The 26,372-nt window shown below is 43.5% G+C and overlaps 1 protein-coding gene across 4 annotated transcripts in view; it reads right to left on the bottom strand.

The window, feature by feature from the left end:
* The window catches only part of itsn2a (intersectin 2a), a 39,260-nt gene that overhangs the window by 1,582 nt on the left and 11,306 nt on the right, over positions 1-26,372 (bottom strand). For 3 of the 4 annotated variants that reach the window (XM_041959103.1, XM_041959104.1, XM_041959105.1), the window contains exons 3-38: positions 23,639-23,731; positions 23,455-23,518; positions 22,926-23,101; positions 22,486-22,707; positions 20,604-20,697; positions 17,973-18,115; positions 17,628-17,691; positions 16,482-16,619; positions 16,275-16,381; positions 15,930-16,192; positions 15,696-15,845; positions 15,466-15,606; positions 15,265-15,352; positions 15,031-15,170; positions 12,531-12,670; positions 12,021-12,414; positions 11,423-11,592; positions 11,135-11,195; positions 9,660-9,892; positions 9,537-9,577; positions 9,267-9,433; positions 8,787-8,820; positions 8,532-8,653; positions 7,558-7,654; positions 6,933-7,124; positions 6,644-6,688; positions 3,842-3,963; positions 3,624-3,730; positions 3,201-3,384; positions 3,002-3,100; positions 2,736-2,903; positions 1,463-1,675; positions 1,219-1,340; positions 1,055-1,137; positions 403-486; positions 115-288 (exon numbers count right to left, since the gene is read on the bottom strand). In XM_041959103.1, the coding sequence (XP_041815037.1) occupies positions 115-288; positions 403-486; positions 1,055-1,137; positions 1,219-1,340; positions 1,463-1,675; positions 2,736-2,903; positions 3,002-3,100; positions 3,201-3,384; positions 3,624-3,730; positions 3,842-3,963; positions 6,644-6,688; positions 6,933-7,124; positions 7,558-7,654; positions 8,532-8,653; positions 8,787-8,820; positions 9,267-9,433; positions 9,537-9,577; positions 9,660-9,892; positions 11,135-11,195; positions 11,423-11,592; positions 12,021-12,414; positions 12,531-12,670; positions 15,031-15,170; positions 15,265-15,352; positions 15,466-15,606; positions 15,696-15,845; positions 15,930-16,192; positions 16,275-16,381; positions 16,482-16,619; positions 17,628-17,691; positions 17,973-18,115; positions 20,604-20,697; positions 22,486-22,707; positions 22,926-23,101; positions 23,455-23,518; positions 23,639-23,731 (4,935 nt within the window). The remainder of the gene's footprint in view (positions 1-114; positions 289-402; positions 487-1,054; positions 1,138-1,218; positions 1,341-1,462; positions 1,676-2,735; positions 2,904-3,001; positions 3,101-3,200; positions 3,385-3,623; positions 3,731-3,841; positions 3,964-6,643; positions 6,689-6,932; positions 7,125-7,557; positions 7,655-8,531; positions 8,654-8,786; positions 8,821-9,266; positions 9,434-9,536; positions 9,578-9,659; positions 9,893-11,134; positions 11,196-11,422; positions 11,593-12,020; positions 12,415-12,530; positions 12,671-15,030; positions 15,171-15,264; positions 15,353-15,465; positions 15,607-15,695; positions 15,846-15,929; positions 16,193-16,274; positions 16,382-16,481; positions 16,620-17,627; positions 17,692-17,972; positions 18,116-20,603; positions 20,698-22,485; positions 22,708-22,925; positions 23,102-23,454; positions 23,519-23,638; positions 23,732-26,372) is intronic. The other variant, XM_041959106.1, reaches the window with a different exon arrangement.

The raw sequence follows: 26,372 nt of genomic DNA, 5'->3' as shown, positions 1-26,372 counted from the left end.
AACAAGTCAAAAGCAGTGATTACGTGTGTTGCCATCATGCTGTAAAGGCAGAACAAACAGGACAAAAAGCCTAATAAATGTGAGAGCATCTGTGTGTGGCTCTCACCCACTCACCATCTGGTGAGAACTGGTCTTTCTCAAACACAGTGATACACAGCACGTCCTGGTAGAGGTCTTTGATGAAGAACTGGCAGTTGAAGTTCCACTTTGGGTTCAGAGTGTCGCTGACCGGTCGGGAGGTGTAGCACTGAGCGCCCATCGTCAGCTCACAGTACGGATTACTCTTTCCTGGAGATGAAGTACGGATCATATACGTGTGTTTTTTGAACAACTGGAACAGTAAAAGCTGAACTGATTAGGAAAGGCACAGGGCGACAGGGTCCGCTCCTCACAAGGCCTTACCGTTGGGTTTGCAGGCTCTGAGCTCCTGGGCTTCAGTGACGGTCACCAGCAGCCGGCCGATACCGCTGCTCTTCAGGGAACGAGCTTGAACAGACACACAGCCGTTAGATGCTGGCCTGCGACACTCTGATGGTGTGAATGTATGCAACAATATACACATATAGGTCCTCATACAATTCAGACCATATTCACTTAATGCTTGTGTGTGTTAATCTTTGCCCTGCATATCCAAGTTTGCCTGGTGAAAAATATCATTTATTATAAAATAAAATAAAATGAAAATAATCAGGGAAGGAGGATTAACAGCTGTTCCTCCTTCACTTTAATCTGACCTACATCACAATTCAAGTTTCTTTTATTCTAGAGAGGCTAAAATATTCAGAATTCTGCTCTGATTTCCAAAAACTAGAAAATGCTAGTTCCACATCTTATGCACATTGATCGCTATTGTGAAAAGTATTATTCCATTAATATATTAAGGTTTCAATCGAATTACACAATTGTTATTAAATCATCTTTCAGTGCAATGTGCACAGTATGTTAATGCATCTAACTAACAGCTACACTGTGCTCCAACACCTTTTTCATTGATCCTTGCAGAGATCCATTGCTATGCAAGGACACTGCAAACCAGAGAGGCGGCTGCGTTTACCTTGGTAAGCCTTCTCTCTCTTTTTCTTCTCCGTCTCTATGAAATGTTCAGATGCTGCTTTGATTTTCTGGACCCACGTCGTCCTACAATAAACACAGAAATCCTTTCACTCAGCATGTTTGGGTAATTGGTGAAGTGTGAGGATGTGCATGTGCACGCCGTACCTCTCATTCAAGGTCTCAGTTTTTAGTGTATAGACACGGTCGATGTGTGAAACATGGAAGAGCGGCTCATCGCTCGATGGGTCGGGCGGCATTTTCACCAAAACCTCATTCAGAAACAGTGGCTGGAGAAGAAAATGAAGCGGTGAACGACGAATGGATAAGAGATATTGTTTATATTCACCCATGCACTGCTTCACAAATAATCAAAGCAAAGCACAAAGTATTTGAACACCACATCGCTTACAGTTTTGTACATCTTCAGCTGTATGCTGGTCTTGAGGCTGAAAAGCTTGTCCGGTCCTGAGGAGGAGAAGGGTTTGGCGCTGTGTGTGAGGAGGAGGAAATCATTGAAGAGGAAAGCCCACAGCTCTCTGCTGCTTTTGGTTTTGTAAAGCCGACCGCTGTGGAGCAGCTTGCGGGGCCCGAGGCAGTTAGTCAGCGAGTTGAAGACCAAGTGCTGAAAGAGAGACGGGCAGAAAGTAAGGCGTGACTGAGGAGCGCGATGCAGGAAAGGAAGGAAACTGTCAGGTTAGTGCTTTAGGGAAAAATGCTCCCTGCCTTTGCTCCAGTGTTTGGTAACACATAACATAAATTCTGAGGTGAAGGAGGAGTGAAACTGCGAAATAGTCCTGCGCTATTCTTGTAAAACAATCCAGCAGAATCTAACACTGTGGTATCCACCATATAATACCTTGTAGAGGCTGTATATAACTGCACTGCACTGCAGTAATAACATATCAGCAATTACAGACTACACCTGTGCTGGAGGTATTCAGGTATTCACATCTTTTACTTAAGTCAAAGTAACTGTACTGTAGTAGCTGCTACAAGTCCTCCATTGAAATGTTACTTAAGTAAAAGTATGTAAGTATAATCAGGAAAATGTATTTAAAGTTACTTAAAGTATTCTAAAAGGCAGACAAATGGTCCTGATCACGGTTACTATATATACTAGATCATTAGATTAGTATTATTCATGCATTAATGTAAACGCGATTACGATTTTACTGGTGTAGTCGGTTGAGGTGGAGCTATTTTTGGACTATTACATCTGTACTAGTGCAAAAGATCATACATCTATTATTATTTTTATTATGGATTAATCTGCAGATTATTTTCTCCATAAATTATTTATTGACTAAAAAAGTATTTAAAATTAATTTAAATTATTATAGTACTTTAAAGTACTGTAAAAGCAGCAAATCATCACATTCGTGAAGCTGAAGGCATGGAATGCTTCTGCATGAAAAATAACATTTTATTTATAAGTGCTTTGCATGTTTTGTATGTGAAAACCTTTCTTTCTAAAGTAACTAGTAACTAAAGCTGTCAAATAATTGTGGCGGAGTAAAAAGTACAACACTCCCCTCTGAAAGTTGCATGAAATGAAAGGACTCCAGGAAAATACAAGCACCTCAAATTTGTACTTACAGTTGATGATCTATTCTTTTCTAATTGGGGGCACCACGAATAAAAGATTGATTTGCACCCATCAATACTGAAACATGCACATTTACCTCAATAGGGCCCTCACACTGGACGTGGCTCTGTATCCACTCCAGCCTGTCTGAGTTCTCCTTCTCCCGGACTCCCTCGTTGACCTGCGAGCACAGCTCCTCGGCTCGCTCCAGAGCTTCTCTCAGCGGGCTCCGGTCGGCGTGGCCGTCTGGGGTGTGCTCCAGGATCTGGCCAACGGGAGGAGGAATTAGACAGACTGTGTGATTCCATGTCTCTCTCTGAAAAAATACTGTAATTAGACATGTAACGAACATTTTCCACATACATTCTTTATGAGCAGGGGGTATCGTGTGATCCTCTGCATGGGTTTGAGGAGGAAGCTGGACAGCGGCATTCCTTTACAGCGGTAGTTAGTGGCTATCTTCTGCTCGAGAGGAGGCAGACAGCGGGAGAGATGAAAAATTTAGATTTTACTGCATTTCGCGAAACCACGTCTGTTCTGTCCCTTTGTTTCTGTCTCGCACCTTGAGGAAGTCTTTAAAGTCAGGCTGGTTGTGGGTTTTGCTCTGCAGCAGGGCGGCGGCGTTGAGCTGGCAGGAGCAGAAGCGGATGTAGGGCTGCATGTGAGCGAGCTCTGAAGCCAGCAGGTCTCCAATCAGCTGAACCGGCATGTTCTCTCCTCCTGTCTTCTTACGCACGCGCAGCGCCCTGAGATGATGATGATGATGCAAAACACCATTTTTGTAGCATCTTTATAAATATATGCTACGTAAAGCAGATATAAAACTGCAACCAACGTTTTTACACGGCAGCTGACCCAGTGCGCCAAATCTGAAGTGTCAAATCTGGATATTTTGCAGTGAATTTTCCCTTAATCATTTTTTTTTTGCATTTCCTCCCTTTGGCACATAGTAGAATGGCTCATAAAGGCAGCGTGTGGTACTTACTTGAGTAGTTTGGTGTTACACATAATCAGCTCCCTCCAGTTAACGAAGATCACTCCCATCTCAGCTTCTGTCAGACGGCCTGACTCAGACATGGGCTTGTGGAAGACCTGAGTGACAAATGGAAAGAAAAAATGAAACACTACAAAGCAACACCAGTGATTCAAACTCTGAACGAATGATTTCTGAATATGCCTGTATGTTTGTATGTTTGTGTGTACCTCCAGAACCAGCTCCAGGTCATCCACGTAGGTCTCCTCAGTCCTGATGAGCTCATGGATGTAACCCTGCCTCTTCCTCTCCTGAGGGGTCATGGTGTCCAGCGTCATCAGGTCGGCACACCCTACAGCGCACGCGCATGCGGGCAAGCGAACATGCGGGCATGCACGCATGCGTGCACGAACACACCAACGACACAAGCACGTGCAACACGCACAAACACTTCGCTGTCAATCGTGAGAAAACACTGCACACATCAGCATGTTAAAATCTCCCTTTATTATAAGTTCTATGATATTTTATTTACATTCAATGCACAGACAGGAGTGAGGCACGTTGTAGTTGCAGTACACGAACATACCAGGCAATGCTAACGCTAAGAACACTGCTACCAAGGACGCTGAATTAACGAAAAACAAAGCACCTTTGACGGCGGAGCGCTCACTCCGAATGATTGCATAGGTGTGAATGAGTCCAGTAGCTAATGCTTGTGTGAAAGAGCAGTGGAAGATTCAGTTGGTAGTTCAAGTCTTTGAGGTACAAACTTGGCAAAAGTTGGACATAAATGTCAGCAGTGTGGTGTCACTATCTCTGAATCTGCTCTTACCGGTTGGTATGCTAATATCTGCGTGTTTATTCTGCTGGTGATATCACAGTTCAGTACAGGATGAGTCTCAACCTTTAATCACTTGGAAGCATCAATAAATGGGAGTGCATAAGAGGTTCATAATAAAATCACAATAAATTACTTTTAGTACGAGCAATGCAATAGCAAGCAGCAATCAAGGTTACTGGTGATTTAAGCGACAGTGAGTCTTCACATTGGTCCATTTTAGCAAGGTTTAATGTTGTTAGTGCAAGAATGAGTGACCCTGTTAAGATTTGTTTTTTTTTAATCATAGCCTTAATTTAGAAAACTAAATGACTTCAGATTGATCTCATTTACATATCATTTTCATTATACTGTGTAATCAAACTGTTGTGATCCATATTTCCTTTTATCTTTAGCAAAACTACACATTTCATGCCTTTGCATCAGAGGGACAAAAGCCTGTAAAACATGTCTAGCTGCCTCTGCCTCGCTCCCTTGGTTGATTAGTTAGTTAAAGAAACATCAAGGGGAACACAGGAGAGGAGAGAGAGAGCGAGGGGAATAAGGATGAGAAATCAATGCCTTATTGAAGAAGAAAATTAAAGAAGAGCAGGTAAAAGAAGCTAAATAAATTAAAGAAGGGATCAAAAACAAGAGACACCACAGTCCTAAACGAGTGAGGTGGAAAGTGCAGAGCCGGGCTGTTCTTGCTGGCGGCTGGGCTTCCTGTTGTGACAGGGCAATTCGGATTGGCTCAGACAGAAGGGGTGAGGAAGAGGAGGAGGAGGAGGAGGGGGGAGGAAGAAGAGAAAGAGGAGGAGAGAGGAAAGCCAGCATTATTGTCCTACAGAGGAAACAGAAAAAAGAGATGAAGCGGGGGAGCGGGAAGGGGAAGGTGAGTGAGATGAAGGAGAGATGAAGAGACAGCAGACATTAATATAGTTTTAATATTAATGCTAGACTCATACATGCAGGTGCATTAATAATGTATTTCTGGAAATGTAAATGTTGTTACTAATCATATCAGCTGGAGCATGATGGTAATTTCTTACATTTCATTCCACTGATGAAGCACAGACCTCGAGTGAACTGGGGTGTGCGCGAGTCAGAGCATGTTCATTAGAACGAAAATTTCACTGTGCTTTTGCGTCTGCAGCTTTAACGAGTTCATCCTAATTAAACGTCCAGCGCGTTCGCTCTTGTTAACACGGATCCACTGCTGCGAGGAGAACACGCGAGCCATGAATACTAATTCAAAACACACACCTCCGGCTTAAAAATGGGCCCTTTTCTATCACAGGACCAGCTACGTGCGAATGAGTTGTGAATGTATATGAGTAGGATCACCCCCTTACCAACAGACCAATGATCAGTGTAATGTACACACACAGTCATATGCACAGTGGATCGTTTCTACCCGTCGACCTCTCAGTGAAAATAAAGCTGAAATTTCCACAAATGAGTGATTAGGATGAAAACAAATGCGGCAGTTTATTCTGAAGCTGATCAGTGATTGGTCCATTTTGTTGTGTGACCCAGTGATTTGTTGGCAAGACTTAAGAATATTTGGACTTTCTGAGAAATATGGTTCTCCACTCTCTTGCCAAGAGTTACATGAAAAGATCGATACCACCCTCATGTCTGAATGCTAAATATGAAGCTACAGCCAGGAGACGGTGGCTTAGCTTAGCATAAAGGCTGAAAACAGGGGGAACCATCTAGGTAGCCTTTTCGCACTTAGCTGTAAGGTTTAAGCTAATGAGCTAATAACGTGTTGCTTAGTGAGCTTTGCAAGTCCTGGAGGGAAGATTTTCAAGTTAGTTTTACCTTCCGAGTTAGCCAGGCTAACTTTTCCCCCCTGCTTCTAGTTTTTATGCTAAGCTAACTGCCTGCTTACTCCACCTTTATTGACAGACGAGCGTGGCTAACAACCTGCTCATGTAATTCTCTGCAAGAATATGCATAAGCATAGTTCCCAAAACTATGCCATTGAATGAATTTTTGGTGCAGCTAGTTCAGGGATACTTAAAAGGCCCGATCTTTCATGTTCACTTGGACTGAAGGGAATCGTGCTCATTTACGAGGGTGCGAGACACCATTAATTTCAACAAGTACCCAAAATATTTAGGGGATCGAGCCTTTTAAGTGCAATGAGTTAATGTCCACCAATGATCCCTCGGTGATTGACAGAAACCAACTCGTTTGAGCTTACCGTCAGTCTCTCCATGCTCTGACATGGATAAGGAATCTACTGTACCTACAGTGAGGCAAGTCAACCAATCAGATTTTTCAGCAACAAGAGAGAAGTCTGTTTCTACAGCTGATAAACACGCGTTATCAGTTCACATGTGTGCCTGCAGTCTTATTTTCCCCCACTAACAGCACTCCCACAATAATTTTGACTGACTGTGTGAATTATTGATTTTCTCTCAGACGGCGTGACAGAAAAATATCCTCCCTCTCAGAGAAATTGTTAAGGCAGGCACTTGAGGTTTACTCACATTGCTGGCTGGGGTCTGACTCTGTTGTCATCTTGACATAATTGGTGGGCAGCAGGCCCGTGACCCCGTTGGCATCTGCTTTCCACCAGTCAGGGTTGGTCTTGTCCAGGATGTTGATCAGCTGACCCTTGGAGAAGCTCAGCTCATCCCGGTTGGCGGCGGTGTAGTCGTACATGGCAATAACTTGGCACACTGAGGGATCAGAGGCACACACAGGGTTGAGTTTGAGGCATGTTGATAAGTTTGATGTTTAAGTTTACTGATTCATTTTACTCATGTTAGTGGAGTTCTTCCTGCTAGCTCAAACGCTATTGGGTGGATAGCCATTATATTTATTGCAGGCATGCATGGGCCTCAGAGGATGAATCCTAATGATTTTCATGATGCCCTGACATTAGCAAAACTAGACGTTTGACGTTTGTAACAGCTTTTTACCTACTGCCATCAACAGCCATACTCACCATAGTTGTATCATATAAGCAATTTACTACAGACGACATTTACTACTGCAATCCAAATAAGAAAATGTGGAAGCAACCCCAACTATAACTATGTACAAAAAAAAAACGTCTCATGCACAGTGATCACGAGTAGGAAGTCGTGTCCACAGTGTGTCAGCCATCACCTGGCAGAGGGGAGGGGGAGGACTTGCTGCTGGAGGGGCCCAGGAGCTTGACGTGAGAGGAATGAAACCAGCCTCTCTGCCGCTTCTTGCCTCGAGCCTGGAGGGAGAAGAGCCGGCAAGAGTAAATCAATCTCCTGCTGGTTCAGTTCTGAATTCTAAACCGAGAGCTGAACTGATGGATCGATTCTGTCAGGCAGAGAGCTGAACATCCAGAATCTCAGTAGCATAAACAACAATCTATACTGATTCCCGATGGGTCTTTACTGGGAACTGATATTCACTGCCTTCATAAATCGAGCCAAAGCTCAGCCTGAAGTCTGCGGAATGACCAAAAGGTTGCTGCTCAAGGTCTTATCCTTCTTGACTGAGCTTAATACAAATCATAATGAGTATACTCGTCATTGTGAGTATTGTAGAATTAACTCCAGCTATGTTAATTTAAATTTTGACTGTCCAGCCTTCGCTGGTACCTCTGCCCAGTGGTCTCATTACGAAAACTGTTCACAGACAGCTTAACCACAGCCATGGCAGCAGCCTCAGCACGAAACAGGCAGAAATGATCTCGCTGCTGAAGACTTGTGACCTATAGACAACCCTGTTATTACTCTTGTAACCTCCTGTCCACTCCTCACCAGCTCTTCATTGATCGGACAAGTCAGCAGATACAAAGACATCAACTGTCTGGCGATATGGATATTCTAATATGGGCAGAGGATTTAAGTGAATGAAAATGGACTAATCATGCTTGTACAGTGCTCCAAGGTGCAGTTGACCTTAAACTACTTTTAGAGCCAAAGGAAAACCTTGTTACGGACATGTTCAACTTTTAACAGCTAACATTATTATTTTACTCTCATTTTCTTTAAACCCCCCCCCCCCATAATTCTCACTGAGCCCTTAAAGATACTTTAAGCTGTGATTCCTATATGAAAGGTGCTATAGAAAAAGTTTTATTACTCATTATAATGACAGACCTGCAGTTCCCCGAGCCACCAACCGGTGGAGTTCTTGGCCAAGACCACAATCAGTTGTCCTGGAGACAGACGCAGCTGATGTGTCGTCGGAGCAACGGTGGTGGTTACTGCCTGGGCGATCTCTGTTGACCAAACAGAAATAGCTGAAGATGAATTTAGATCAGGTAAATGAGCATTATAGAGTTCATCAGCAGACTATGACAGTGTGTGTGTGTGTGTGTTCGTATGCATTATAATTGCTGTGCATATTCTCACCGGGCTTTTTGGTTGGCGCTCCGGGTCTTGTTGCCTAGAGATTAAGCAGTAGTCAATTGATGAGTTAAGTTCTAAACAGGTAAATGACACACATTAAAGAAGAATCCAAGAGAAAAATAATATTAGATGATAGATGATTGTCAATATAGAGATTCATAATTAATTGATTTTTTGGATTATTGTTTTAACAACAGATTTATTACTTTGTAGAACAAAATGTCAATAATAACAAATGCTCATCACAGATTTCCAAAATCAATAAGTTCTCTTATCTTTGCAATATGACTATATATGTAATAGATATATATTATACAATAGTAACACACACTCATTTGTATTTCTATTGTTACAAACATTACAAATTGTGTCAGAAACAGCAAAAACATAGGTTTTCTTACAACCCTGATTAGAAAAAAGTTGGTCACATTCTGTTTTATTTAGCGTCCCAACTTTTGTGTTCATACACACAACTTGACTCACCTCTGGTTCAACAGGTCGGACATAGTTGGAAGGGAAAACCCCGGTTTGATCCCCGATGCATCCCCGCCACCACTCTCCTTCTCTCTCCGTCACCATGACAACGTCCCCCTCAACAAACGTCAGGTCCCCCACCTCTGGGCTCTCATACGTGTACAAGGCCACATACTCTGGTTAGGACAAAACACAAGAATGAAAATCAGAGCCACACATCCGACCACGTATCTTGCTCAGGGCTTGCCGTGTTTAAATATACAGATGAACGATACTTACCCTCCAGCTGAACAGAGTCACATGCGTCGACTGCATCCACGCTAGAATGGGAACAACACACAGGCAATTTAGTCATGTGCTCAATTTAAATTTAATACCACAGGCGAGTGTGTGTCTTCATACTCTGTACTGCCACCCGTCTCCAAGGTGACACAGCCTTTGGGGAACCATCCCTGCGTCCCGTTGACCTGTCCCAACCACCAGTCCTCCCTCTGCTGCAGCACGCTGATGATGTCGCCCTGTGAGACGCTCAGCAGCGCAGTGATGACGTCACCCGCACCGGGGGAGAGGCTGGGGTGGGTTTCGGAAGTGGCTGACCACGAGGAGACCGCTCGAGCCAGCAGAAGGGCCGAGGACTGAGGAGTAAGATAAGAAGAGCAGCGAGTTTCAAAGCGAGGGATTCATCTATAAAATCAAGTAAACCAGCCTCTATGGTGTTCATATAAAGCAACTATCTATCGCTGATCATCTGAGCATGAGACATAGCCTACAAATGCCAGACCTACTAACACTGATGTTATCTTTTGGGAGATGGAGATCTGTAAATGTCTGGGTGACCCACAGAGAGGCAGAGAGAGAGAGAGAGGAACTCCCTATAGAGAAAAGCTATTAATATACAGCCATACTGCCGTTCAAGATGTGTGCGATGGTGTCAGCAGCAGTGTGTGTGCTCCAGCCAGACCTAGTTCTTTGCCCACCAAAGCCAGTTAATAGTTCAGATATACTATGAAGGCAGACATCACCGTAGTCACAAAAAACGCAAAATACAAGCAAATTACATTTAAACTCTGATGCAACTCTGACATATTATTTTCTTTTAGCTTTATTTTGGTCTCTGCCCACTCCTGAGGGAAATATCTGCCTCTTTAGCTCATAAATTCTCCCTATATTAAAGCAGCTAGTTGCTAACTTTGTCTGCCTCCTGTTTGGTGTTGGACAGGTAGGATACAGTCGACAAATCACAGCTGCACGCTGTGCCTGGAAATGACCGGTGAGAGTGAACCTGAAACAGTAACTTTGTCGGCTGGAAAACCCAAACGATGAGCTGGTTGAAGCCGAAAACCTCAGTAGAACTAAGGAGAACTGGTGCATCGGATGATACGTCTCTGTGGATTTGTACAAGTGACTCATAGTCATAGCACATTTGGTCCACTGTTAACATCAAAATAATGATTATAGCAGCTTTAATCTTAATAAACTGACACTGCAGGGAAGCTCCAAATAATCCAGAAGCTCATTCAGTCATTTTTTAACTAGATATCAAACGACAGAACAGCTGTATGGAAACCCGGCACTCTGAAAACCTTTTGGAAAAGACATTATGGGAAGATTTTGTCCTTGTGATGGCTGAAAACACAGAGTAAATACTGATACCATAAAAACAGACAGCTGCCAGTTTGGCTCCTGGATGAAACATGGCTACTTGATTTCTGAACTGACACAGCAACAAAGCAGGGTTGCAGTTTGCATCTGGAGTATGTCACTAAAAAGTTTACTTGTCCATTAGGCATGAGTTTTCTTTTAAAGAAAACTAAGTCAGACCCAGTTCACTGCATGGCTGGAGTTAAGGTAAACAGAAGTCAAGCTTTCCTCCTTACCTGTGAAGCGTCTGATTGGGCAGGAACAGTGCTTTCAACCACTCCCTCCCCATCTGGGACTCTGGGTAAAACAGGAGGGGCAAACCATTGGGGAAGGAGCCAACGCAAGAATAAAAACAACCTCACAGCGCTGTGGCATAAACTACATTGCCCAAGGTGACTGTTACAGACTAGCAGACAGCAAAAAAAGCACAAAATCGTTCTATCTTTAGTGTAGGGGAACTGAAATACCACACAGAAAATGTCTTTGATACTGTCCCGAGCATCCCGTTTCTTCCTGTATGTTACCTTGTGTTAAGTGGTGGTGGCGGACAGGACGTTCTCCCAGGTGAAGAAGGGGCAGCCTCAGTAGCAGATGGGGTAGGACATTTCTCTGCGTAACTCTGGGGGAACCAGCCCCTGTTGCCACGGTAATTCCCGTACAGCCAGCCAGGCTCGCCAACGTTCTGCTCATCCACCTGCATCAGGGAAAACACAGCTTAATCAACCGCAATCAGACAAAACGAGGTGACGAAGATGAGCATGTTGGTTCCCAATCATCGCTTGCATCAATCAGGACAATTACTGTTACACTTATGAAAGGATAACTACTGTTACACAGCAATCGTGCACAATGTTTAGACACCATGCATTATGATCATTACACACACAACTAACTGCTCGCTTCATTAATTTATTCATTAACTCATTTTAACTTGAGTGGATCTGACAATTCTTTTCACTTGACCACACTATAGTTACTATAGTAAAAAAATCTACAGCTATGAAGTAGGCTAATGCGATTATAAGATAGCAGAAGCAAATACTGAGGGTAAATGTGTGAATTTGTGAGTCACACATGTGTAATGTGTGTGTGTGTGTGTGTGTGTGTGTGTGTGTGTCATACCTCTATTAGACAGTCTGCGTCCACGCTCAGCTCATCAGCGTTTCGGGCAACAAACGAGTACAGAGCTCTGTATGAGGTCAGCTTGGAGGATCGCTGAGCCACCGACACAGGCCGCTGTCCTCCTCTATCCTGCTCTTCTTTCCGCCTCCTCTCCTCCTCCGCCTCCTCCTCTTTCTGTTTCCTCTCTTCCTTCCTCTTCTCCTCCTCCTCCCTCCTTCTCCTCTCCTCTTCCTGTGCTTTCTCCTGGGCTGCCCGAAGGCGAGCCTGTGCCTCCCTCTCCTCCTCCTCCCGCTGCCTGGCCCTCTGCTCCTCAAGGAGCCTCCTTTGACGTGCCTCCTCTTCCTCCCTCTCCCTCCTCTCCTGCTCTCTTCTCTCTTGATCTAGCTTCGCCTGCCTGTGGGAAGTAAATGCGAAACACGACACGTGTTTTATCGGAAATGAACAGAAATGAAAGCAGATTCAAGTCAGAAACACAGACAAAATGTAAGTCACAAGTTCCCTCACACTCACCTGGCTGCCTCCTCTTCCTCCCTCTTCCTCCTCTCTATTTCCTCCTCCCTGCGTATCTGCAGCTCCCTCAGTTTCTCCTCTTTGACTCTGTACAGGTCGTCCAGGACAGCCTGCTGCCTCACCTGCTTCTCCCTCAGCTCCTGACGCAGCCACAGGATATGCAAAGCATTAGAAAGACTTAAAAGACACAAGCGTCAACTATCTGAACAAGACAGAAACAGTGATGATCAGTCACAAAGCACAACACAACTCTATGTAAGATGTGTTTCAAAACTCACCTCTACATGTGCTGTGGTTTTAAAATAGTATTTGATGCAATAGTACACGTACAATCAGTCCAAACATGCAAAACTGATGTAAAGAAAAAAGCCAGCCCACAAACTGGCAGCCATTCACGGAATCATGCAGATGTGCGCATACACACACACACACACACATATATATAAAAGCTGAGTTCAATATTTTTTTTCTCTGCCTAACACACAAATTGTGCAGGTTATGCATTCTGTGTGTGTGCTTTACCCTCAGGGTGCATCCTGTTTACACAGAAAACATAGGCTAGAACAAATCCCACAGAGCGAAACAACAAAAAAAGAGAAGACATGGTACAGAAGCAGAGCTCCACTTAATAATGAGCCAAAAGACAAAAGAGCAAGGATTAGTGAAGAGATCAAATCATCACGGGATGAAAAGGGAAAGATTTTGTGGCTTAAGGGAAAACAAGAGGTGAGATGTTAAAAAAACATAATAATGAGGGGCGGTGAAAAAGATCGGAGGTAAAGAGAGAGATGCAGAGAGGAAGAAAAATAACCTTGATGAGGAGGAAGAGCTGGCTGAGGCAGGCCAGCAGAGACAGAAGGCCCCGCAGGACACAGTCATCCATATCCCCAAGCTATGAAGCAAACACACAGCGCGAGGATGGAGGAGGACAGAGGGAGGGATGGAGAGAAGGTGAATAATTAGTGTGATCAAGATAAAGGGAAGAACACAGAGGTGAGTAAAAGGAACATCAGCAAGAAACAATGTGAATTAGAGAAAAAGATGTCCAGGTAGTGGGAAGCAGAGGAAAAAGACAGGGAGGAGAGAAAGAAAGACGTTAGAGGCTTTAAAAAATCAGTTAAGAACAGATCAAAAGAGAAAGAGCGGGCGTTTCGATGCTGCAATGATTAGTATCAGATTGACGATATGCCGTGAGAGGACATGACATCGTTTTTCACAGGTATCGAATTATCAGGCTTTCTGCCCGCGAATGTGTACATCCGAGTCTGCATGTGCACAATTACGGTGAGGTAATGAGATTTTCTTTGCCTGAGGGGTGAAACTCTAAAGTTACCACGAGCAGCTGAACAAGATTTCACAGCAGCAATTCAGTGTGAAACTCCCTGTTTTTGTTCTGTTCCAATAAAAACCTGCTGAGGGACAGAAAAAGAAAAACTCCCTACAAACCAGCTTGTGGTTCGGAAAATTGGTATAATCCATCATATAGTGATGTTGCCTAGTTGGCTTACTGTTGTATTATTCTGAAAATACCCAACTTTTATCCTAAAATGTAATCTTTTTAAATATACAAAATAATCTTTAAAGAACAGTTTGACATTTTGGAAAAATTAATATCATGTTTAATCAGGATGCAAAAAGGAATAAAAAATGGACACATTGTTGTAGGGGCAGCTACGCTATATGACCAAAAGTCAGTGACACCCCTGCTAATTATTAAGTTTCCGCCACACCCATTGCTAACAGGTGCACAAAATCCAGCACATAGCAACGAAATCTCCACAGACAAACATTTAGAATGGGCCGTAAAGAGCTCAGTGACTTTGAACATAGCACTATCCCAGCTTTCCACCTTTGCAACAAGTCAGTTCATCAAATTCCTGCCTGACTAGATTCATCCTGGTCATCTATGAGTGCTGTTGTTGTGAAACAAAAGCTCAGCCATGAAGTGGTAGACCACACAAACTCCAAGAGTGGGGCCAATGAGTGCCGAAGCATGTAAAAATCGCCTGTCATCTGTTGCATCACTCACTGCACAGCTCCAAACTGCCTCTGGAGGCATTGAAAAAGGCTCAAGCAAGCTTTAAGAGCCTGCGACTTGATTTTCATACCATTGGGATGTTGATGAAAATCCATGGATGGCTAGATCGACATGTTAAATACATTCAAAACTCTAAAACAGAGTAGCATTGCCTGCTATGCTGCCTCCGTTAAAGTAGGTTTAGGAACACTAAACTGCTTGATTGACAGGTCTCTTAGCAAATCACAATATCCCAAATGTTGATATTCTGCCTCCGACAAGTGACCCAGGTATTGGAGAGCAATGAACCTAAACTTCTTCGAAGCCACAATCTGTGATCTGAACTACACTGCAGTGGCCTGACCTGGCTCGTCCTGGACTAATTTGGGTCGTGTTGAATTCAAATGGTCTAAACTCCTCTGAGACAGGCTAAAAAAAGGTCATCACCATCTTCCACATCCTGACTCTGGTCTGAAAACTGACCTTAAGCTCCTTGTTGTACTGCTCCATCTGGGCCAGTTTGTCTGTGGTCTCCCTCTCCAGAGTGTCAAGTTGGTCCTTCAGCCTCCGACAATTCACACCTTTCTCTGTCACGCTCCCGGTCAGAGAGGTCAAAGCCACCGCTACAAGGCAAAGGTCAAAGGTCAGAGGCAGGCGAGGGAATTCAGTGACCAACATTTGTTCTGTGTGCTGTGCGAGTGGGCGTTTGTCACCCACAGGAGAGTTTGTTGAGGTTGATGTTTCGCAGCTTCTCAGTCAGCCTCTGTTGTTCTGGGACCAGCTGTGAGAGCTTCCTCTGCCAGTCCTGTGGCAAACCCAGAGGCACCCAAGCAGGAAATGAAAAAAAACATTTGTCGGAATAATTCAAACGCAACCTTTTGATGGGGAAGAAGCAAAAGCAAAACACGTTTCTTTCACCTCAAACTGAAGCTGCAATGTGTTGATCTCTGTGATGCGAATGTCCCTCTTCTGATTGACGAGGTCCACCTCTGCCTTCAGAATCCGCCGCTTGCTCTGAGCGTCACGGAGGCGGTCTGAGATCTGCTTGTGCTTGTTGCCCTGTGAGACCGGGCGGTTGAGATTAGCGTGCGCCCGTGCTTTCATTAACTTTGCACGATTGCCAGTAGGCACATGCATGAATGTCTCACCACAGCCTCCAGCTCCAACTCCAGACTCTTCTTTTTGGCCCTGAGACGAGAGATCTCCTCCTGCTCCCCTTCTCTCTTTCTGCCCAGCTCCTCTTTCTTGCCACGCTCCCACTCCTCCCTCCGCTGGCGCTCTATCTCCTGCTTTGCCGCCTGAAAGGAAGAAGAAACGTGGTCATGGGACTTGGCAATCTAGATATTCAGCATCTGGCAGGTGAGGCTGCTTCTCCCACTCACCTCCTTCCTCTCCAGCTCTCTGACTCTCTCCTCCTCCCTCTGCCTCTCCATCTCCCTCTGCCTCTCCAGCCGCCTCTCCTCCTCCAGCCTCCTTCGGTTTTCCTGCTCTCTCGCCTCCCTCTCTCTCCTTTCCTGAGCCTCCCTCTCCTCCCTCTCTCTCCTCTCCCGCTCCTTCCTCTGCGCTTCCTCCAGAGCCAGTCGCCGCTTCTCCAGCTCGGCGCTGCCCCGCACAAAGTTCTCCTTCAGCTTGTCCTCAAAGGACACTGAGGGGAGGAAGAGAGCGGCGTGACACAGAGGAAGATCTCACATTATAAGAAAGCGTACAGTGTGCAGGACAGGCCATACCACTGCTCTTGGTCTTTTGTGCAGGTTCTACTTCAGTTGTGTCTATTAGACAGGGAGTTATGTAGGGCCCCGTTCCATTTACAAGCTCACTGGACTTGATTCCTCCTCTGAAATGAGGAGCAAAAAAAAGAAAGTTTGTGGTTGTTATAATGAATGTATTCATAAACCCAGTGAGTGTGTCCTTCTGTGTGTGTATGTATGTGTTACCTGAGAGAGGGAGGTACCAGGTCTTGAGGCAGTGTGAGGGGCAGAGGTCGGCCAGTTTTAGCCATGTCCACCAGATGCATGGCCAGAATGAACTCATCGCCTTGTAGCTGACCGTCTTTATCCACATCTGCCAAGGTCCTGTGTACGCACAACACAGCAAGTCACATCGCAAAGCAGGAGAGATGAAATCTGCAACTTTTCTGGTGAGAACTTCACGACTTTAAAGCAGCATAACTGTTTTCTTTAGAGGCAACAGAACAGGCTGAAAACACTGACAAATTATGACCTCATAAACTTGTTATGGAGAACGAGTTAGCAAACAGTTGCCCATTTACACATCCAGCAGACACAGAGCAACATTTACATTCATTTGCTGTCATGTGTTGGGCCGCCTAGCTCCAACAGCCGCTCTCCTTTTAGTTCTGTCTTGGTTTCTGCCAACTCCTGAAGGAAATATCTCGCTCTAGTCGCCAACTTTGTTTGCTGGTGCGGCGCGTTACATAAACAAGGCTTATAAGAGCTGTTTTGCTGAAAACAGCTGCCTGCTGCAGCTGAAAACAACACTGATGAGAGCACTGAGAGTGAACCAAAACATCAAATTAAATTCAGATTTAGCACTTAATTAATCTTGCTTGGGAAATTAAATTTTTGCACTCTGTTATTAGTTTTTTTGATTACATACACACACACACAGGACCTACAGTCACGGGTTAGTGGAGAGGTGTCAGAGTGACGGGGCTCCCAGCAGTGAGGGCTTTGGTGCTTGCTTGCTCAGGGACACTTGGGCACCTCTCCAGCTACTAGTCTCCACTCTGCAGCATGGTTTGAGCTGGATTTGGAGCCGCCCTCACGTTCTCAAGCCAAGTCACTACGGACTAAACTACTAAAACCAGGACAAAAACTCTAAAAAGCTCTGAAGCCTAAATTACAGCAATGAGCTAAAAGATGCTATAAAGCTCTGGTCAGCTGGCTGGACAGCTATTTAAAGCGAGATTACAGATTTCAGCATTAACACCAGAAAAACAGACAATATTCAGCAGTTTAGTTCAGATGTTCCCACCTCAGTTTTCTCATCTTTTGAGCTATTATTATTTACAGTGGCGTACAGCTGGAGAGCAAAGACACCACCACACACTTTATACTCACCAGATGGTTGCTAGCTGGGTCTGTGTCAGGTTGGACGCCATCAGCGCATTTCTAACCTGAGGTCCTGCGAAGCAATAATTACATCAGAAACAACAGCAGAGTGAATTCTGACGCCAACTGACGTGGACGTGTTCGTGTAAGCCTGACTGCCGCGTTCTCTCAAGTGGGGTTAAGAGCAGCCACAAGAGTACGTGAGTGCGTTTGTGTGAAGCGAAACTGACCCAGAGTCTGCTCTGCAAAACATCGAGAACAGCGCTCATGAGCAGCCAAGAGGTCCTGTTTGTTTGGCTTGGAGAGAGTGTGCGTGTGCGTGTGCGTGTGTGTGTGTGTGTGTGTGCGACCTACCTGACAAGTAGCCACTCATGAGCTTGTCTAGTGTGTTGAACTGCTGACGGTACTTGAGTCTCGAGGCCTGTGGAACGGCCCAATCACCTGCACCCGTCTTCGGAGAGTTACTGGCCAACGACGTGGTGGAGGAAGAATTTGAACTACAAAAAGAGAGAAAGACAGGCATGTCAGCATGTCAAGATATCACCTATAGGGAAATTACACAATAATATTATGTGGTCAGTGCTGCCTTTCTCCCTTGCATTCAAGCATTGACTTAAAACCACTAATTGCCTCGAGACTCCCCGGTGTTATTTCTTGGCTCTTAATTAGCTGCAGAGGAAGCTGCTGCAAGCGACTGCGTGGACTCTGAAACAAGACAGCACCCAGTATCCTCAGGCAACGCTAATCAGCTATTCTGTTTTTACTATAAACAATGGCTCTGCAAGAATAGAAGAGGATAGGCTGGGTCAGTGATGTTCATTGGAGAAGAATGTGTTTTTTTTCCAGACATTATAGGGTGGAAACTTGCAGCACTCCTCAGAAATAAAAGGTTTCTGGGAGACAATGGAAAATATAGTGTGGGATCCTCCCGCTGCCCAAGGGCTTTTTTATTCTGTGTGTGCCTGTGTGTGTGTGAATTACTGCCACCAAGTAGAGCCGTAAAATTTCCTTATATTAAAACTTTTTATGGGTCCAGAAACAAAAACAGGAGAAGAACAACGTGTCTAGCATGATATGAGAATGTGACAATCAGAACTGAAGGTTAAAGTGATGTGGGTGGCTCCTGGGTCAACCTGTGCTGGTATTTGACTTGCAAACACCCCTCTTGCCCCTATTACTGCTTACCTTACCACTCACAACAATACATTCAGCATGAAATCAGACACTACTCCTATCCTGTTTCCCAAGCCACACACACAAAAAATGAGTAGGATCAAGGATACTGGATACTACTATTGTCTCCTTTGAAGGGAATCTAGCTGTTGCTCAAAGTTCACAAAACCTCCCAGACTCTGGTTTCTTTTTTGTTCAGTCTTCATTACATCCCACTATGGTAACTATTCCAGGCAAGGATTAACTGCTTCGTTCAAAAGCACAAATGAAAATTTGACTGTTCTAGATGTAAGGCTACAAGTCCATCCAGTCACTATCCCATATTTCCACTTCCCGCTGATAACACATGTGACATTATTAGTACTTAATGTTACAAATCACACTGGTGACAAGTTATTAGAACCAGTCACCTCAACAATAGTGCGTATGTATCCTTTAGTCCAGTCTCTATGACCTGCTCCCTTGTTTTACAGACCTCATTGAAAACACAAACACTATTTTTCCTTACATTTGAACTAGACTAGGAGCCTACAGGCATCCTACTAGCTCAATGCTCTGAGCTAAATGCTAACATGAGCATACAAACAGCTTAAAGGCTGAAAGGACTATCATTAGTTTTTATTGGACAAATTAAAAATTTGACCTCACAGTGGCTCAATAGGAATATTTTAATATTTGTCATGGTGCTCTGACCAGAAGTTGTTAAGATAAAATACTCTGGACCAGTGAAGTGGACCGAGTATGGCTACTAAAATAGACAAAAACGTCACAGTAATAGGCCTTGTTTAGATTGCCAGCCTAAATCGTTTTTTTTCCAGACTGTATACAGATTTTAAAAAAAGCTTTGGACAGCGAAAAAATCACATGAAATGCGATTTTTGCAAATCGAATCCAAGCCATAGTGTCAAATCCAAAGTGACAGGAGTTCAGTAGAGTGGCTTAGTTGTCAACTCTTAAATGAATCACCTAATCTCTATTTTGATTGGTTTGAGCAATTTTTTTAAGGAAAAAAAGGTAAAATTTTTCTGATTGTAGCTTCTTAAATGTAAATATCTATTGGTTTCTTCATGCCGCTACAACACTAAACTGATTATCTTTGGGTTGTGGACAAACATTTGAGTACATCATCTTAGGTTTTGGGAAACGCTGATTGACGTTTTTCACTATTTTCTGGCATTTTAAAGCCCAGACAACTAATCAATTAACTGAGAAAATAATCCACAGCTTAAACAACAATGAAAATAATCGTTGCAGCCCTTTTGCAGAGGGGTCAGTCTGTCATAAAGATATGCTTTGAGAAACAAATCTGTTGCTGCCTGTTGCCTGAACAAAGCCATAGTGACCTCCTCCCATAGGAATGCCATTTGATTCCAGTTCTCCTCTAATGTTTGTAACTTTGAACAAGTCCACTTCCTACTGTTGCCAACTAGAACATCGGATTTCAAAATGCCTTCCTGCTCTCTCTGTTATCTAAGTGTTTCATCTCTGCCCGCATACTGATCCCCAACCCCTCCCTGCAAAAGCCCCGCTACTTTGTGAGCACTGAACTAATGGGCTGGTAGTGTGTGATGTACACCAGTGTTTATCCCAGCCTTTCTTTTAAAATCACTGCATGATAAATGGTGCAGTTTAGAAATCCTCACAATCCCCAAAAAACTTGGAAATTTACTTTATTTTAAATGCATGTTTCAGGGGAACTCAGCGTGCTGTCAGAGGACATTCAAAATGAGCAAAATTCTCTTTGCAGGCTCTTCACAGCAGCAGACATGATTATTTCATACAATATGTATTTATTTACACTGTGGGTCTCACCTGCTGGATCCAAGGTCCAGAAGAGAGTTTGCCTTTGACATGCCAGTGGATGGCGAGAACGCTCCAGGAGAGGAGAAGCCAGAGAGAGGGAGCACTGAAAACAGGGTTGGAGGCAGTTAATTAATAGTTCGATATCATTTTGAAAAATTCAAGGTAATATGAAACAACAATGTGGTGAATGCTTCGTGCATGCATGTGAATACATACAGTGTGTGCATGTGCTTTCCTTATGTAATCAGTCCCTATCACACTGCAGACGTACAGGGTGCAAATGTCCTTGAACACGTGTACATCTAATCTTATCTCCTCATACTTTATAGTCGCAGCACACAGAGCTCCAGCAGCAAGGTTACTGACATCTGACTAAAAGCAAAGTGATCCTGGTTGTCTGCAAGCCTGCACTAAAGAGGGTTAGTGTCGGGAGCTGCAGCAAACTGATATAGTTTCATCAGCAGGGAGAGGGGGATAACGACTGAGGGGAGACTAAATAATAGTAGACATTTCACACTCACTCTCATTAGATTGCTCATTTCACAGACAGAAATTGTAGTTGAACAGACAGAATGAGATTAAAGAGAGCAACCAAAATACACATGGAGGAGGGGAGAGGTAGAAGAGAAATATATATCGACATCAAAATATCAATGACTGTTTTCATACAATAGGTACAGTAACTGCAGTGAAGACTGTGGTGACTCATTTCCTTGCTGTTAAAATGCAGCTTTTACCGCATATTATATTCAGTGCAAAGCATGTGTGCACTCCGAGACAGATACACAACCTCAGGGAGTAGACAGATAAGGTTCAGCCCTTTCTGGTTGCATGTGTAATCCACACACTAACACCACACTGCACCGAGGCCTGAATAACTGACCCTGATACACTAACTATTATACAACAGGATTGGATTGCACCAGCTATTCATGAATCCATTACTAAGTTTGTGCATTAAGTCCCCCCTAGTTTACTAACGACTAGTTGGTTTCAAACTAGTAATTTACTAAATCAGGTTGCATCATTAAAATTTAAGAGATGCCTTTGCTAATCAAGACTTCAGAAATGTATAAATGCTAAGAAACATTTGTTCAGTCAAAAGCATCAACTAGCATTAAGAAAATAGGAAATCAGTGTCGTATCACAAGCTGTCAAACTGGAAAAAAACAATAGTTTTAGTGGTTGAAGTAATAAATTAAATTTTACTGCCAATTCTTTGCACATTTAGGCATGACTTTTGTTAATGAGTACATTGAGAAATCAGTATGCTTCAGGGATGCCATGAATGGGAAGGAAATATTGAGTTATGCTAACCCTAAATGATGTTACTGATGCTAGCGACGTTAATTCAGTCTGATGTGTAACATTTTGTAATATAAGGTATAATGTGCTATTTTTTGTGAAATTTCCCTAGTTCATCATTATCAAACAGCATTTTGACTTGTTCTCTGTCATTATTTGACTTACTCTTCAATACAGGTCACAAGTTAGCAAGCTAATGTTAGCTTTGTCAGTTGATTCAGTTGACTATGTAGCAGTTATACCTGGTAGTCACTAGGTTTAAATATTTAGTAGCTAAGTTGTACCTAAAATCTAGTTAATGATGCATAATGGCCACCTACGCACAATGGCCTTTCAGCACTCTCTGTAGCTCTTTTGCATTTAATCTCAAACTGACTTCTGCCAGTGAAGAATTCCTGCTATATGAAATGGAAATTAGTTGAACAGAATGGCTCTGGAACACAATACACCATTTTCAGCCTATGTGCACCCTCTTGATTCCGGGTCAAGTTTGAATGAATTGATGCTAAACCATTAATTAATATATGTGTTTTGGGTTTTTTTTTGTCTGACAAGCAAATCAGAATGGTTCCACTGCAGAACCAACCTGCATTGTTGGGAACAAGAGGTGGGGTGAGGAGGCTGACATTGCCGTTGGGGAGTCCAGAGTTTCCCAGGCAGGTGATGAGGGGCAGGGTCATTGGCGTTGGCTGCAGGGGTTGCACAGTGTGCATGTGGGGGTTAGCCGGGATGGGTGTTAGGATGGGCATGGCTGACATAGCTGACATGGATGACACACCAATGGACAGGTTTGGCATGGAACCCATACCTGTTAGGAGGAAACGCACAGGTGAACATGAAGAGATCAAGAACACTGTTTGAAAAACAGACTAACTTGACAGATCACATTTAAAAATGGGTTACTTTTATTTTCCCAGGCCACTGATGAAACAACACTTCTAAGAGGTTAGACTGTTAGAGAGAGCGCTAAAGTGTAGCTGTTTTGAAATTGGATTGCAGTTGTAATATCCTCCGAGACATTTTTACCAAAGCGTGCAGATGAAGGGATGGTTGAAGCTGAATTGGAGATGGGAGATTGCTTCATGATGATTGGCAGGGAAGAGGGTAAGTTCCGCCCCTGAAGTTTGAGTTTAATGAGCTTCATGGCGATGGAGAACTCCAGTCTGTCCATCTTCCCATCGCTGTCCATGTCAGCTAGGTGCCTGGAGGAGGAGGAGAGAGAGCTGAGATATAACATGATCTGTTTATAGCAAAGGGCGCATTCCTAGTATTGTTTTTTCTTTACGGAGACAATAGAAAAGGCGGGAGTTACACAAGGGACGAAGCTGTGGTGGGACTGAATTCCTACACACACACACACTTTCTCCCTCCTCTTACACACAGTTTACTAGGTGGGGCAGGCTATAGAGGAAGTTAGTGCTCAACAGGAAGTTCAAGCAGGCTGAGAGGACCAAACTGACCACAAAACAAAGGTTGGACCTACTGACCTACTTGCTCTGGCTTAACGACACATTATTTAGGATGAAGACTCAGTGAGTGGTCAGATGGCGCTTACCAGATCTCAGCCAGGACAGAAGGAGGCAGGCCAGACTGGAGGAAGAATTTCCTGGCTTGTTCTCCTGAAGACAGACAGAAATCACCCAGAGAGACAGACATTTGATATGGCTGAACTACTGATGACATTTCTAGGCGTTCTTGAGAAACAAGTATTTGGCCTGTTTGTTATGACAACAGCCTACCTGAGACATAGCCGAGGACGGGGGCGATGCTGTCAAACTGTTTGTCGTGTTTCCCCCTCTCCTCTGGAGTGATGGCCCACACACTGGCTCCGCCTGGACAAAACCAAGAGACAATCCTGACTTTTGAAGTTCTTATAAACCACAATGAAACAGGATTTTGAGGTCATCTTGTCATTTATTCAGTTATTGCAAATCCTGTTCCAACTCAAAATGTTTGATTTGCAATAACAGGATCAAGGATCACTTTAAAGTCTGAGCCACGGGGCAAACTGGTAGTTCACTAGTTAAGATGCAAAGTACATAACTGAAATGTCCACAGTTCGGTGTTGGTCAGGGACCTCTACTGCATGTCATAGCCCTGTCTACCCATGTTTCAATGCCTTAGGGAGAAAAAGGCTGTATATCAAAAATACCATTTCATTTACACCTGTTGGTGCAGTTATAACTAACAGGAAAGGACAATTAAGAGGGATTTTATAGAAAGATATATGGAAATAAAATACAACATGTTGATGTTAGGCAGGCATAGGCCCCATATTTACCATGTAAACAACCTTTGATGAGCTTGTTAGCATGCTAACAGCCTGTTAGCATTAAACACAAAGTACAGCGGGCGCTGATGAGAGTGTCAGGTTTGCGAGGATTTGGTCATAAATGAAAAATTTAAATGAACATCAGTGGATCAACACAGTTATAACATTTCATCCTGAGGGGTCATTAAGTTTGTATTTAATGTATTAAAAATTAATTAAAAATCAAAAAGCTTTTCTGCTTTTTTTATAATACCATATAATACTATTTTTTTATAATACCATTATAATACCATCTATATTCTGGTGCCCCAGACTTTAACTATGACAGTACAATTTCTTAGGAAGAAAAACATTCTGTAGTTCATAGAAGAAGAAAGCTTTGCAATGTTTGGGCTACGCTCCACTCGTCAACACACACTAAGACAGCAACAAACCGGAAATCCCCAAAGCAGAAATGCTAATACTGAATTCAGTGTTGAGTGTCTTTTTAAACTTCACCATCCAAAAAGTCTGCATAATTCCCATCGCAAATGAGATCTCCCCCTCAGATGAAACCACTCTTAACCAGCCCACGACAATGATTAATGTATAAAAAATGTCCAGTCAGCTCTTTTTCCACTCTTCTCCACTCTTGCATATCTCAAGGTAAGTTCAGGGTTGGTCATGAATTTAACATGAAGTCAAATGTGCAGTGTGAGGGATATGAAGCCCAATTCTTACTCAGTTTCATGAGACGTCTTTAATAGAGGGGGATGACAGATTATCATTGGAGCTGATCATCAATTAATCATGAGGGAATCCATGAAATTAACCAAATCATAACACAATCTGGGCTTACTTCCTTCATTTCTTTTCAATGAGCTCTGAAGCCATTTTGAAGAGAAGGATCGACTGTAGGGACATTGTGCACAGACGGATCCCTCCATATGGCAGTAACTGAAGGACAGAGATGGAGATAGGAGACAACGACGTATAATGAGGCCAGACGGAGGAGAAGACGAATCCAAACTGGACTAGCTGAGAGGCAAACTAGTTTATCAGCTGTAAACTGAACACAGACAGTAGGAGTGAGTTGATGCAAGAAACAGCAAACACTACAGCTGTGCAGTGGATGGCTGCAGTGTTACAGCGCTCATGTCTCTCACTTCCTGAACAGCTCATCTTCCCGTGCTAGACGGCGACAGACGGGGCTCCCTGATGCCAGAGGCAGTTACCATGGCGATCACAGCGGTACAAACCTCAAACAAAATGTTTACACAGACTTTTCACAACAGTGAAGTTGATGTAAATTGAGGACAACACACTGAGTTTGATGAGAATTTGTCTTTCAAACTATTCACCCACAATCATCACAAGCTCACCGCTGCTTAAAGCCATCTTTGAATTTACCAAAAGAAATGTCTCAACAAAAGTAATATCTCAGATTAGCTGTTAAATATATCTGAGGAGGAGAAAGATTCAATTTGTAGTTATTATCTAGCCTTGGCACATTCTTGTGATATGATCTACATAAACAATTAACAATCACGTGATTGCTTCATATTACATCTTCATATCTCTGTTTCTGATTATTATCCTAACATGTTAGCAACAGCCACATAAATACATATTACAGGAAGTTTTCTCTAAAGTTTTCATCTCAACATGGACAACCATGCTATTACCAGTGGAGAGAAAGATGGAGAGACTCATAAATCACAGAGTTAAAGATAAGAAAAACTATAGTTGTAATATAGAAGCTGTTATATTGTTATTGGCCAAAATACAATTGTGCTACTATGGGTGTGTGTCATTATAGACTTGGTATCCAGGGTGTAATCTATTTACCAGCTTCAGGAAATACCACCCTGCCCATGATGGAACTTCCTCCCCTACGCTAACCCAAACACCACCACTGAGCGTGCACGCACACACACACACACACACACACACACACACACACACACACACACACACACACACACACACACACACACACATACACAAAGCTACAACACAGCAGTCCCTTTTCTTCAGCCTGAAGATTCAATGTGGAAGCTATATATAATCAGAAAGTGCCAGCTGTTGCCTCACTGTTTGTTAGCAAACACTCCGCCACCTTGAGCTGGTTTCAATATCTAAACAAACTCGCTCGACCCTAAACCGCCACTGCAACACCTGTTCAGGTGTACCCTTTTTCCCCCTGACAAAGCCGGTGTGAG

The sequence above is a fragment of the Chelmon rostratus genome, chromosome 18 (genome assembly GCF_017976325.1).
Source record: "Chelmon rostratus isolate fCheRos1 chromosome 18, fCheRos1.pri, whole genome shotgun sequence".
In the NCBI taxonomy this organism is placed as follows: Eukaryota; Metazoa; Chordata; class Actinopteri; order Chaetodontiformes; family Chaetodontidae; genus Chelmon; species Chelmon rostratus.
This window is presented reverse-complemented; position numbering and strand designations above follow the sequence as displayed.